Source organism: Dermacentor albipictus, chromosome 1 (assembly GCF_038994185.2).
Source record: "Dermacentor albipictus isolate Rhodes 1998 colony chromosome 1, USDA_Dalb.pri_finalv2, whole genome shotgun sequence".
Classification (NCBI taxonomy): Eukaryota; Metazoa; Arthropoda; class Arachnida; order Ixodida; family Ixodidae; genus Dermacentor; species Dermacentor albipictus.
The window spans coordinates 412,525,977-412,538,938 of record NC_091821.1 but is presented as its reverse complement, the minus strand read 5'-3'; the positions used below and the strand labels follow the sequence as shown (position 1 = coordinate 412,538,938).

The window sequence follows — 12,962 nt, the reverse complement described above, 5'->3', positions numbered from 1 at the left end:
TGTATGGCAGACGCGCAACCTGGCGTCGCTTCATCCGAGAGGTAGCATGCGCCGAGTTGGAGTATCTAGGTGCCGCCATAAGGTTAAAATAAGACCCTGCGTAAATGATCGGCACCAATGACTTTCAGATTTTCAGCGAAAGCGTCGTGACACTGGCAAATAATTCATCCACAAAGCGGCGAAAACGGCGCGTTTTTGCATTTACTGAGGAGGTCGTCTGCTTTACGCAATGGGAAGCCATAAGGCACTTAGGGGTGGTGTGGTAACGTATCATACCAGTAAACAGTAGAACTGCAGCTATGTACACTTGTTATTGAAAAAAACCTCTGTCTGCACATGTGCAAATACCCGTTCAGAGCATGTATTCGCCGTCTTCCTCGATCCTGCCATCGGTCGCTATTAAGCATGCCGGCACGAATAGAGAACTGTTCGGGCATTGGATCCAGCAGCGTTGGCCGTCCACATACAGCAACTGCGCTGGTTTGTCTGATGCTACTTATGCTAGAATTTTTCCTCTCCGCTGTGAGGGAGCATCTCCATGAGGCATCGTGTCGGTCATCCGGTGGCAGATATGCGACGGCCACAGCGACGAGCACCGTCGGCAAGGACTGTATTGCGAGGGCCGCATCCTGTCGCCGTCCTAACAGACGCGTGAACGCTATGTAGCCCACGTCGCCGACGATGGCGCAGGCGTAACCAAGGAAGCTCGCCTCACATTGCAGTATCACCGGGTACAGGCTGACGGTGAGAAAAGCAAGAACGTAACCGGAAGGGTCAGGGAGACGCGCATAAAAACGTACAGGATGTCCTGCCATGGTGAGGCTTCGTCTGTGTGCGCGGCGAAGGCGACGGCCGACGAAGTGGCGAAGACCAAGGCGGAGATCGCTACGGCTCGCCTCACTCCCCCGTAGTAGTCCAGGACCAGACAGACGAAGACGAACTTGGGACGCAAGCTGATGAGTGTGGCGCTACGCACGTAGATGTCGCTGGTCAAGCCCCGCTCTTCCACGTGGTGGCTGTAGGCCCAGCTCAAGAGAAGCCAAACGGAAACGAGTATAAATTTTCGTTCTCTGAGCCACATTGAACGCAAGACACCAACGTTCTCATCGGATAGAAGGTCGCCCTGCTCTCGCCTGTAGCTCTCCATCTCACCGCGCAACTGTCTGCGAGTGTCACTCTGCGACACCTTGTTGACACTGCATGCCCTGCGGACTTCTCTCTCGGCTTCTTCGACATTGTGCGTGGCCAGGAGCCGGGTGATCGACTCCTCAACCACGTAGAAGCTGGCAAGGAGCACCAAGGCGAGCGTGGCGACAACAACCTGCGACAAGGCCCAGTCGAGCTGGCACGAGCGCACGAAGTACTGCAGTACCGGCACGAAGGCGCTCGGGAGCGCCGGTGGGACGAAGCAGTAGAGCAGCCGGCGGGACGCCTTGGTCACTTCGTACAGGAGAACGTACTGCACCCCCATGCACTTTGACAACACCGAGACCGCAGCCTGCGTCACGACGAACGTCTTAACAGAGCTCGCCATGTTGCTGACCCCGAGCGTCAGCAGGAGTCCCGTGGTGCCGACGAAGGTGACCGTCTTACGCCCCGCCCGGTCCGCCGCCATGCCCACCAGCGGCAGCGAAAGGACGTTCGCGCAGACAACGACCACGTGGGCGACGTTGTTCAGCCAGCTCCGCTGGCACACGAGGTTCCACTCGCTGACGACGGTGTTGCCGTGGTCTCTCAGGTTGAACTCCCAGGCGTCGCAGGGCACGACTCGAGCCGAGTCGCCCGCGCCGGGAGGCTCGCGCACCGTGCAGCGGCTGTAGTTCCCGTCGGCGTCCCGCGGAATCGCCAGCGCCTTCCACGCGTCCACACTCGTGTTGGAGAAGCCGGGCGGCCGCGCGCACCAGTGGTCTAATTCGCGCATCGAACTTCTGAAGAGTCTCGCCTGGGTGAACGCGATGGTGCCGCCGACCGCTGTGACGATGAGCAGCCTCAATTGGAACACGCCGTCGCCGAACGGAACGCGCACTCGAGCGCCATCGGAACTTTGCCGACGGTGCAACTCTGTCTCTTTCGCCCGCAGCTCCGACGCCTTTGCTCCCGGGCACTTCTTCGTGTGCGCTTCGGGACCACTTGCGGTGCTGAGATGATTCGAAATACGTTTGAACGACTGTATGCACGTAGTTATTTCATGCACACTGGCCGGTGCTTCTTACTCCTCGAGGTGCTTCTTCTTTCTCGATGCGTCGCGTGCCACAGAGGGTGCTGCGGCCAGTTTGCAGAGAAATACGCCCGCGGCGCCCGTAGTTACTGTGATACAGCGATCCGCCTTCATATGTGAGAGTACAAAAAATATGTGTAAAAAGGAGCCACCGGGCACACCACAATATAAAGGAAGCGAAGCCTGTTTCAATTAGCTAGGCATGGCCGTAGTAGAGGAGGACTGGGGCATCGCTTTGTCACCCGCAGCTGTTAGCTGTCTGCGTCACAACGACGAAGGGGATGTATGTTTTCCGAGTGAGTAAGCTGAATGAAGGCGCATGCAGAGAGATGTGCGACATACATCTAAGTGCACTTAAGGCTTCATACCTCTAGTGCTCATTTCTATCCAGATTTGGTACATACCCATTTGTATATATCTTCAGTGCAGAAGGTACTGCCATGCCAGTGCACCAGTTATCAGCGTATTTCATATTATAACATAATGACCCGCCACTTACCTTTCCTTGTATTTCCCACTTCCTCTTTCCCCAGTGAGGAGTAGCAGGCTAGAGACACGCTCTCGAGGCCGACCTCTCCTCTTTTTCTTCATCAAAATCTCCTCCTCCTCCTCCTCCTTCTCCTCCTTTTCCTCCTCATATTCTAGCACATACTCAGTGACCCAAGTTGTCGATGGATATTGTGACACGCTGGGGAAGGAGATGTCAGCTTGGTCATAAGAAGACGACGCTCTGGACTTCGCGCGCCGTCTATCATCTTGTCAGGCGCTACGATTATTGTGAATATCCTGTAAATATACGTCTGACTGTTTTTAACCCCGTAACAATATCTACAAATATATATATATCGGCTGCCAAACCCTGGCGAAGGAAGCGGGAAAGTAAGGGTCGTATTAAAAAAAAAATGAGGCGGGAAAAAGAAACATTTTCTATTTGAAAACATTATCGACTTGCCCCGTATGCTTATAAGTGAATCTTGCCTATGTTTATTTTTTTCTTAACGTTTAATTTCCGCACAGATCCTTCCAGCACAGGGAGGTGTCTATGCCGCTCCCCTAAAGTATGAGTGTGGCGCGCCTTCCAACGTCATCGTCTCCAAATGTATTAAAGCGATGCGCACGACGGCTGACGTAATGCGCTAGCGTAATCATGCGAAAAAGGTCCCAGCTTTCTGAAAGGCTCTCTGCGTTTTAGCAAATGTCCCCTATCAACAACTCTAAACTACTCTTCCCAAAGAGAGGAATAAGTTACTTTCCCGTAAACTTTGACCCCGAAGGACATTGAATGTAGTTTTTTTTTCTCTCTCTCTCGCGATATGTTACGCAGAATGTGCAGTATGAAACCACCTATATATAGAAAAAAAAGAGGGGGAAATAATCAAAGGACAGAGCAAGTCGTAACCCGCCTTAGCACTAACCGTGAGGGCTAAAGCTACACCGGCGCTTCGACCTGAAAGGTTAAGCTCAAAATATGTCAATATTTTGTTGCGGGGTTAAAAGAGTCAGACGTGTGTTTACAGAGTATTTACAATAATTATAGCAGCTGACAAGATGGTGGAGAGCGCGCGAAGGCCAGAACATCGTCTTCTTCGGACGATGATCAAAACATCTTCGTCAGCGTGTCACATGACCCACGGCGGCTGAAGCACCGGCTCTGTGCTGGTTAGGAGGTGGGCGAGTGATACAACTGAAGACGCGCGAAGTGGACCACGATGGAGCGATGCTGGGCCATGGTTGCCTCACGAGGGGCGATTTCGTACGTGACGTCAGTTACTTGACGCAAGACATGGTAAGGGCCGGAGTAGCGTGAAAGTAACTTCTCCGAGAGGCCAACGCGTCGCGACGGCGACCATAGGAAAACGAGGGCGTCCGGTGTGTAATGGACGTCATGATGGCGGGTGTCATATGAGCGCCGTTGATTGTCCTGCGACTCCACAAGTCAAATTCAATTCAATTATGGTGTTTTACGTGCCAAAACCACTTTATGATTATGAGGCACGCCGTAGTGGAGGACTCCAGAAATTTCGACCACCTGGGGATCTTTAACGTGCGCCTAAATCTAAGTACTCTCCACAAGTCGACGTCGGGCAATATGGCTTGCTTCTTGTGCTTTGAGGATGGCGTCACGGGCGTACTCGGATGTGGAATTCAGACTAGCATGCAGAACGGTGTCGAAAGGTAACATAGGGTCGCGGCCAAACAAGAGGAAGAATGGAGAGAAGCCTGCGGTATCATGGCGAGACGAATTATAGGCGAAAGTAACGAACGGCAGCGCAACGTCCCAGTCGCGATGGTCAGTGGAGACATACATGGACAGCATGTCAGTAAGGGTGCGGTTAAGGCGCTCGTTTAAACCTTTCGTTTGTGGATGGTAAGCAGTAGCAAAATTGTGTTTAGTCGCGCACGAGTGTAGAATGCCATTGACAACTTTAGAAAGAAAGTAGCGGCCTCGGTCAGTGAGGAGCTGTCTAGGGGCGCCGTGGTGAAGGATGACGTTTTCCAGGAGGGAGTCGGCGACATTGGTGGCACAGCTTGTCGGAAGAGCACGTGTGATTGCATATCGGGTGGAGTAGTTTTTAGTACACCAATCCACTTTTTTCGCGAAGCAGACGTAGGAAAAATGCCTAAAAGATCAACACCTACACGGAAGAATGTTTCTGATGGTACGTCAAGTGGTTGAAGGCGACCAGCAGGGAGTGTGGTCGGCTTTTTACGTCGTTGACAAAGATCAGACGCAGCGACATAACGGTAGACGTCACGGTATAGACCAGGCCAAAAGAAGTGCCGACGAACACGGTCATAAGTCCGTGACACACCAAGGTGACCTGCAGTCGTTACATCATGAAGCTGGGCGAGAACAGTCTGATGCAGATGCTCAGGCACAACGAAGATTTGGGCAGGGCCGTCCGGGAGCATGTTAGAGCGGTACAATATACCATCTTGAAGTTCAAACATGCGAAGGGAAGGATCGGGAATCGTTGAAGTGAGCCGTTGAATAACGTGTTGCAAGGAGGCGTGCCGACATTGTTCGGCTCCAATGTCGCGAAAAGCAGCCAGACAGAGAACCGTGACAGGTATGCCGGCTCCAGGAACGTAAGGAGGGTCGACAGGATGGCGCGACAAGCAGTTCGCATCTTGATGTAACCTGCCGGTCTTGTATACAACTGAATAGTCGTATTCTTGGAGGCGCAGAGCCCAGCGGCCAAGGCGCCCTGAAGGATCTTTGACGGACGAAAGCCATCACAGAGCGTGGTGATCAGTGATGACTGTGTATTGGCGGCCATACAAATAGGGGCGGAATTTACCCACTGCCCAAACGAGAGCTAGACACTCGCGTTCGGTTATAGAATAATTGCTCTCCGCAGAGGAAAGAAGGCGGGTGGCGTAGGCAATAACACGTTCTTGCCCTTGATGTTTCTGTGCCAAGATAGCTCCAATACCGTGGCCACTGGCATTGGTATGGACTTCTGTTGCAGCTGGCGCACCAAAGTGAGTGAGAATGGGCGGGGACGTAAGCAGCCCAATCAGCTCGGTGAAAGCACCAGCTTGCTCAAGGTCTCAAATGAATGCAGCGTCTTTCTTGAGGAGCTGATTGAGAGGGCGCGCAACGTTCGCAAAATTTCGGAGAAACTGACGGAAGTAGGAGCAAAGGGCCAAGAAGCTGCGAACATCCTTGGCACATGTTGCCGCGGGAAAGTCTTTGACTGCCCCTATATTATCGCGACCAGGGCGTACACGAGAAAAATTGACGAGATGCCCGAGCACAGAAATTTCACGACGACCGAAGTGGCACTTGGACGAATTTAGTTGTAGCCCCGCCTGACGGAAAACAGATAGGATCATCGACAGGCGTTCGAGGTGTGTCGCAAAAGTCGGAGAAAAAACGATCACGTCGTCCAGGTAACAGAGGCAGTTGGACCACTCGAAACCGTGTAGGAGGGCGTCCATGGTTTGTTCAAATGTGGCCGGGGCATTACATAAACCGAAAGGCATCAATTAGAACTGATACAGGCCATCGGGAGTAATAAAACTGACTTCTCGCGGTCCATGTGATAGACGACAATTTGCCAGTAGGCGGAGCGAAGGTCGATGGACGAAAAGTATTGTGCTCCATGCAGGCAATCCAGGGCATCGTCAATGCGTGGCAGCGGATAGACGTCTTTCTTTGTTATCTTGTTGAGGTGTCGATAATCGACGCAAAATCGCCAACGTTTGTCGTTCTTTTTAACTAGTACAACAGGGGATGCCCATGGGCTGCAAGAAGGTTCCATGGTGTCTCGAGAAAGCATCTTGTCAACTTCGTGTTGGATGATATGTCGCTCAGTAGGCGCGAAGTGGTAGGGTCGCCGATGGATCGGGCTCGCATCACCGATGTTTATTCGATGTTTTACAATAGATGTTTGTCCTAGAGGGCGTTCTGCATGGTTGAATATGTCCCAGTATGAGGCAAGGATGCAACTTAGTTCTTGAGCACGCCGGGGAGGAAGGTTGGGAGCAATCATTTTTGGTAGGGCATTCAAGTCTGAATGGACAGGGGGTGATGCGAGAGTTGAACCCGAGGAGTTGCCCCAAGTTAAAGCCGAAATGTGGTAGTCTCTGGCTGGCGTTATTTGCGCCAGGGATATTCCGCACGGGAGTACTTGAGTACAGAGTCCAAAGTTCATGAGTGGAAGGCACGACGTCTTGTCCAAAATGGTAAGGACGGCGTGAGGAAAAGCGACGTTATGCAAGAGCAGGACATCCGGATTAGGAGATACGATGTAGTCACAGTCTGGTAGAGGTGGAACGGGGGAGACACCTATGTAGGTAACGGCACGGTGAGGACGGCGAATATGCTCTGTGGAACATAGCCGTATTGGAGCACTATCGGGAGAGTCAGTAGCAGCAGGTAGAGTGAGTTGCACAACACCAGCAGAACAGTCTATCAAAGCGGGTGGATGAGGTCGTGAGGGCAGTGCTATAGTACATAAAATAAAACAGAAGTATGATATCCGGCGACGCTCACGTGAGCCGGACACATGCCAATAATGGCTGGTATTCCACCATCGGCGACTTGGACCTCAGGCGAAGGGGCAGGAGTGAGGACTCTCTTGGGACGATTCCGAAGCTGAGCATTCATAACAGATACGTGCGTGCCAGTGTCAATCAGAGCCGTAACAGGTACACCATCCACATTCACGTTAATGAGGTATCGATGTGTGGGCAAGGTCAAAAGAGGAATGTTGCGTAGGGTCGGTTTGGCAGCATGAAATCCAGGTGCTGCATCCATTAGTTTTCCGGAAGGGTGCACCGGTAGGAGCTAGGGGACGGTGATCGGCGAGGTGGGAGTGATCGGGAGAAGCGGCGACGTGGCGAAGGAGAGCGGCTAGAGCGGGTAGGAAAAGATGTGTCGCCAGAATTTGCTGGCTGCGTTTGTGGGGTAAACCGAGGAGCAGCATGAGGGCCGTGAGATAGGTGGTAGGACCACGGGGTCTAATTCCACGAAGACCCGCAGTGACGTGAAATATGAACGATACGGCCACAAGTGAAGCATATAGGCCTGTCGTCTGGAGTACGCCATTCGGACAGGTTTCGATACCGCGTTGTGGCATTCAGGTTGCCGGTGCGTATGACAGTGCTGGACGGAGTGTAGTCAGGCCGATTAATTGAACAGACGTTGGTCAAGCCAACGTTGGCCAATTCTTGGCGCACGATGGACTGTATCAATGAGATGGTCACCTGGCAATTGTCGGGGCCATGGGTTGAGGTCGTGAAGGGAGATGCGGCTTCTATTTCACGTCGGATGACATGGAGGATGTCATCAGAGCGATTGGGTGAGGGCGGACTGCGGAGGTCTTCGCAGGTGGACCTAGCAGCCGTGTTGGGAAGGCGGGAAATGGCTGGGCAATGCGGCGACTCTTGGCTTCCTCATACCGCCGGCATTCGGTAATGATGGCTTGCACAGTGGAATAATTCTTGAAGACAAGGAGATGGAAGGCATCATCTGCTATGCCCTTAATGGCATGTGCAACCTTATCAGGTTCGGACATCTTCGGATCCAATTTGCGGCACATAGCGATCACGTCCCGCACGTACGTGGCGTAGGATTCAGTGCAAGTCTGTACACGCGAAGCGAGGCCTTTTTGGGCGGCGCGCTGATGTCCAACAGGCTTTCCAAACAAATCTGAGTTTCTGTTTACAAATGTCCTAGCTGGTAAGTTCCTCCTCGTGGGTCTGTAACCAGACGCGTGCCGTGCCCACGAGGTAAAATATCAGATTAGCGAGCATGATGGTTTGGTTCCAGTGGTTGCTGGCGCTCACGCGCTCATATAGTTGAAGCCAGTCTTCAACATCAGTGTCGTCGGTGGCAGAAAAGGTTCCTATGTCGCGGAGTTGTGCTAGAATGACGGTGGGCGTGGGTGCCAACGGGCCCGAAACATCCTCGCCTTGAGCTGGCATTGTAGATGCAGCCAAGGAGCGCCCGCTGCGCAAGTCCGTCTTGATAATGATCCCGCACCTCCACCAAAAATGTTGCAGGGTTAAAAACACTCAGACGTGTATTTACAGAATATTTACAATAATTATAGCAGCTGACAAGATGGTAGACAGTGCGCCAAGACGAGAACGCCGCCTTCTTCCAACGATCATTAAAACATCTTCGCCAGCACGTCAGAATATTTTACATTGCGAACCTAAACTAGCGGATTTTTTCTAAGTACGTTTTTTGTCTATAGTATGCAGAATTAAAAAGAGAAAGAAATCACCCATGGCAGATTTCACAATTGGTGCCCTTGAGTTCAATTATTTGAAGGGGTGGACATTTCTGGCATGAGAAACAGGACATATTACGGCGCATATTGCACATTATGGATAGCAGCCGGTGAATTTGCAAGCTACATTCACTTGGAAGGAACTAAACAAAAGCGAAGCTTTCGTTATCTAACCAGTCATGGCTTTGCATTCTTCGGCCGGTGGGTCAGTAATTTGCAGGATATGTCCTAGGAAAAACATCTGTTTAGTCCAGGAGAGCACGTTGTTGGACGAGTCGGTCGTGCATACTTAATAAAGGGAATTGCGCTAAAAAAGAGAAAACGTTCTTGGCATGTGCGCTTAGGCAATTATTAGGCAATAAGAATCTAGGTATATATATTTATGTTCTTTCTGAATAAAATCAGTCGCGAGTTTGCGCCCGTCCATGTCCTTAGTCGTTTGTGTCTTTTTTAGCGCAATTCCCTTCTTTAAGTCTGTTTAGTATTTAATTTGCAACGTTCCCTAATGAATCCAGCAGTACTAAAAATTCGGCAGGCATTACGCATATGATCCTGCCCCCACTACAACAAAATACAACATCGGCGTCATGTGTAGTTCCTTGAGAACTGTGGGAATACTTGCAGATAACAACCTTATGGAACTCTGCACTCTAAGAAAGAAAGGAGTGAAGGTGTAGGGAGGTTAGCCCTTTTGGGGACTAACTGACGTAGGATGAACTGTTACTCCCCATGCGCTTACTCCTTCGAGGACTGACAGTTGCCCTTTTCTGATGCTCTTCAAGGGAGTAACGGTCATTCTTTCCGATGCTCCGCAAAGGTGGAATTAATTAAATTAGGCATTTATACCCTGATAAAAAAATACTGAGCTGAAAAAAAAAAACATGCCCGAAAGCAGGATTCCAACTGAAGTCCTTTCGCTCACAAGTTAGGCACTCTAACCACTGCACCACCATGTTTTTTTTTTTGCATGGCATTTAATACAGTAGGATCCAACCCGTCAATTACCAGTTCTGCATAGTCTAGGAATGGAGGGCACAATGAAAGTCACACACAGAAAAGACAGTGATCATACCTTCAGTACAAATGTTGGTTTCACTTTAGAAAGGTGGTAAGGATAAGCACATCACCAAAATAGGGTACCAGTCCGGTAGTATATCGAGTCCATCAAAAACATGTTTTACGTGTAGTGTCAGTTGGGTAAAATGTACCCTTGTAGCTGCCACCGTTTCGGCGTTTCGGTCCATCAGTCGCGTTTTCCACAAACTGTGCATTCCCATTAGAAAAACATATCGTAAGGTGCACTATTATCAGAGCTCGGTAGCAGGTATCGCACACTTTGAGCGTTAATATCAAAGTCCTTTCTTAAAGTCCGTTGGAAGACATCCCAAAATAGGATAGCGTCGATGCAGCTAATCAAACAATGTGCAATTGTCGTTGGTACATCACAAAGGCGACAGTTAACAGAAGAGACAAAAACACCCTTTTTCTGTAGCCATGTTTTTACCGGTATGGTTTCACTATGAAGATTATAAAGGAATGTTTTGCAGCAAGGGGATAAATACATTTTGTGAACTCGCATTAGTACATCGTGGCCTGGCCATATAATGTATAGTGATAGGTAAAATGGAGGCAGAAATAGCATGGACAGCAAATCTGTGTATAACGTTTTACGCGACACAGATTACAAGTATTCAGTGGAAAACCGAACTGTCAGGCAACCAACCGCCAAGTAAACTTCTTGCATGAACCCCCAAAAGCATAAACACGAAGAAATATTTCAAGAAACAAGTAAATCAGGTAAGGCATTAACAAGTGCGACTTGCATGAATGACCGAATTATAGGATGCGAAGTACCGCCTAAACAGAAGAAACGAGACACTATTCGCCGCACATACAGACGTACTAAGCCCAGCCCACCTTCACTAAGAGGCCTAAAAATATTGTCTCGCCTCATGGGCTCAAAAGTTGAAGACCATACGAAGGTTGCAAAGATTCGGTGAAAGCGTTGGATGTATAGCCTGGCACAACGAATAACTTGCTATACATAGTAATTTTTTGTTGCCAAGAACTTATGGCAAGCTTCGGCTTTCCCAGAAATAGAAAGTCGTTGTGGAACGAATGTCTGGACGTAACTCTGTAGGGCCGAAACGCATTCTTTCTAATAGTGTGCGCTTAATTTATATCCGTCTAGCGGCACGCCAAGAGACTGTGGCGGGGCATCAGTCCACTTAACGCCCGCAAACTGTCTGGTGTGTGTATAGCATCGTGAGCCAAACCACAAGCCTTAACTTTTCGAGGAGTTCCTTCGTGCTCCTGATACGCTGCCCAATTCCTCTATTGTCGATACTACCTTTTCAACACCGGACTTATCCGTGCAGAAGAGCTGTAGGTCATCTGCATAAGCTAAGACTTTTACATCATTACCCAGTATATTGAAGCCATGGATGTAACTCGACTGAACTGCGCTTAAGCATAAGGTAAAGGGCGAATAGTAGTGCCGACATCGGGCATCCTTGTTTTACTGATGAGCAAATAGAGCCGGGTTCGGAGAGATGGCTATCAATGACTAAACGAGCAGTAAAACAAGTGTAGAAAAGCGTAACGCCTTTAAGCACAACGGAACAACATTGGCATGCTCCAGAAGAGAAAATAAATAGGAGTGACTGACACGATCAAAAGCTTTAGCGAGGTCTACCTGAAGCATTGCTAGTCGCTCAATGGAACCATAACAGTATTGAAGAAGTGTACGGGTGGCATGTATGTTGGTTTGAATGGATCGGCCCCTAATTCCACACGTTTGATGGGAACCAATCAGAATTGACATCGCAAATTGCAATCTATTAGATAAAACTTTTGCAAAAATTTTGTAATCCACGTTTGCCAATGTTATTCGTCGGTAGCTTTCAACAGAACGCAGTTTCTCTTTATCTGAACTTTTGGGAATTAGAACTGTGTGGGTTTTGCAAAAAGATTGCGGAAGGGCGCCCACCTCTAAACTTCCAATAAAAAAGTCCAATAATATGGGACTGATAATTGATTTTATTGAATTCACTTGAAAGTCCATCAGGGCCGGGTGTTTTCGACAAAGGCAGCTTATCAATAGCTATGTCGATTTCTTGGGTCGTAAGGCTACCACTGATAACGCACAGTCAAAATCCTGTAAAGGTTTTACAAGAGATAGAAAACTCTAAAACTTTTGCATTGTGATCGTCGGGAGGGGCACTAAACAACACATTATAGTAAGTGTCGAATTGAGAAATTATGTCATTCGTATTTGTTAGAACGCTACATTCAAAGTATATTGCCAGAATTACTTTGGAAATAGCGTGACGTCTCTCATCAAGTGAAGCTTGACGTGTTGGCTGCTCTGACTACAGAGCACGCGTATTTCGATATCGAATTCGCGCACCTCTGTAATGCAGTGCATCATACTTTTGTAGCTAACATGTAAGATTTTCTATGTCAACAATGTATATGCCTGGCATTTCGCATTGCATCTTATACAGACTACATAGGCTCTTAAGAAGAATTTTTTCTTCATTCTTTCTTTATGATGATTTAACCGATCCAATTTTTATAGCCACTGTACGAACCTCTTGTTTAGAGAGTTACCAAGCTGCAAATAATGGCAAGTCAGTAGAAAGAGAATTCGTTAGAGCCATGCGTCCGCCATTAATAAATTCCTGATCCTTTAGGAGCTCAGATTTAAGCTCCCAGAATGCCCACTTTGGTCGGAAATTAGTTACAGATTTTTCCGCAATCTTTGCGATAACCATACAATGATCAGAGAACGAAACTGGGAGAGTAACACAGGACAGTCCTTGGGAGAGGAGTGATGAAGAAACATCAATCCGATCAAGGCGGGAATCAGAGCGACCTTGAATTCGTGTGTAAGAGCGAGCTCCCTGTCCCGACGCTCCTATATCAATGAGCCCTGCATTTTCCATTACGTTAAACAAAACTTCACGACTCCTGTCCCGCTGAGTGTTAATGCCGCT

General features: G+C 49.2%; 1 protein-coding gene across 1 annotated transcript; it reads right to left on the bottom strand.

Annotated features, from left to right (window-relative positions):
- Positions 1–292: 292 nt before the first annotated feature.
- LOC135913048 (organic cation/carnitine transporter 2-like) lies at positions 293–2,212 on the bottom strand. The gene has a single exon (XM_065445687.2). It carries the CDS (start codon positions 1,919–1,921, stop codon positions 725–727), a length of 1,197 nt encoding a protein of 398 aa, XP_065301759.2. The 5' UTR covers positions 1,922–2,212; the 3' UTR covers positions 293–724.
- Positions 2,213–12,962: the final 10,750 nt, after the last annotated feature.

Excerpts from the sequence above, each read along its gene's own strand:
- LOC135913048 (XM_065445687.2), bottom strand. The coding sequence starts at position 1,921 with ATGCGCGAATTAGACCACTGGTGCGCGCGGCCGCCCGGCTTCTCCAAC.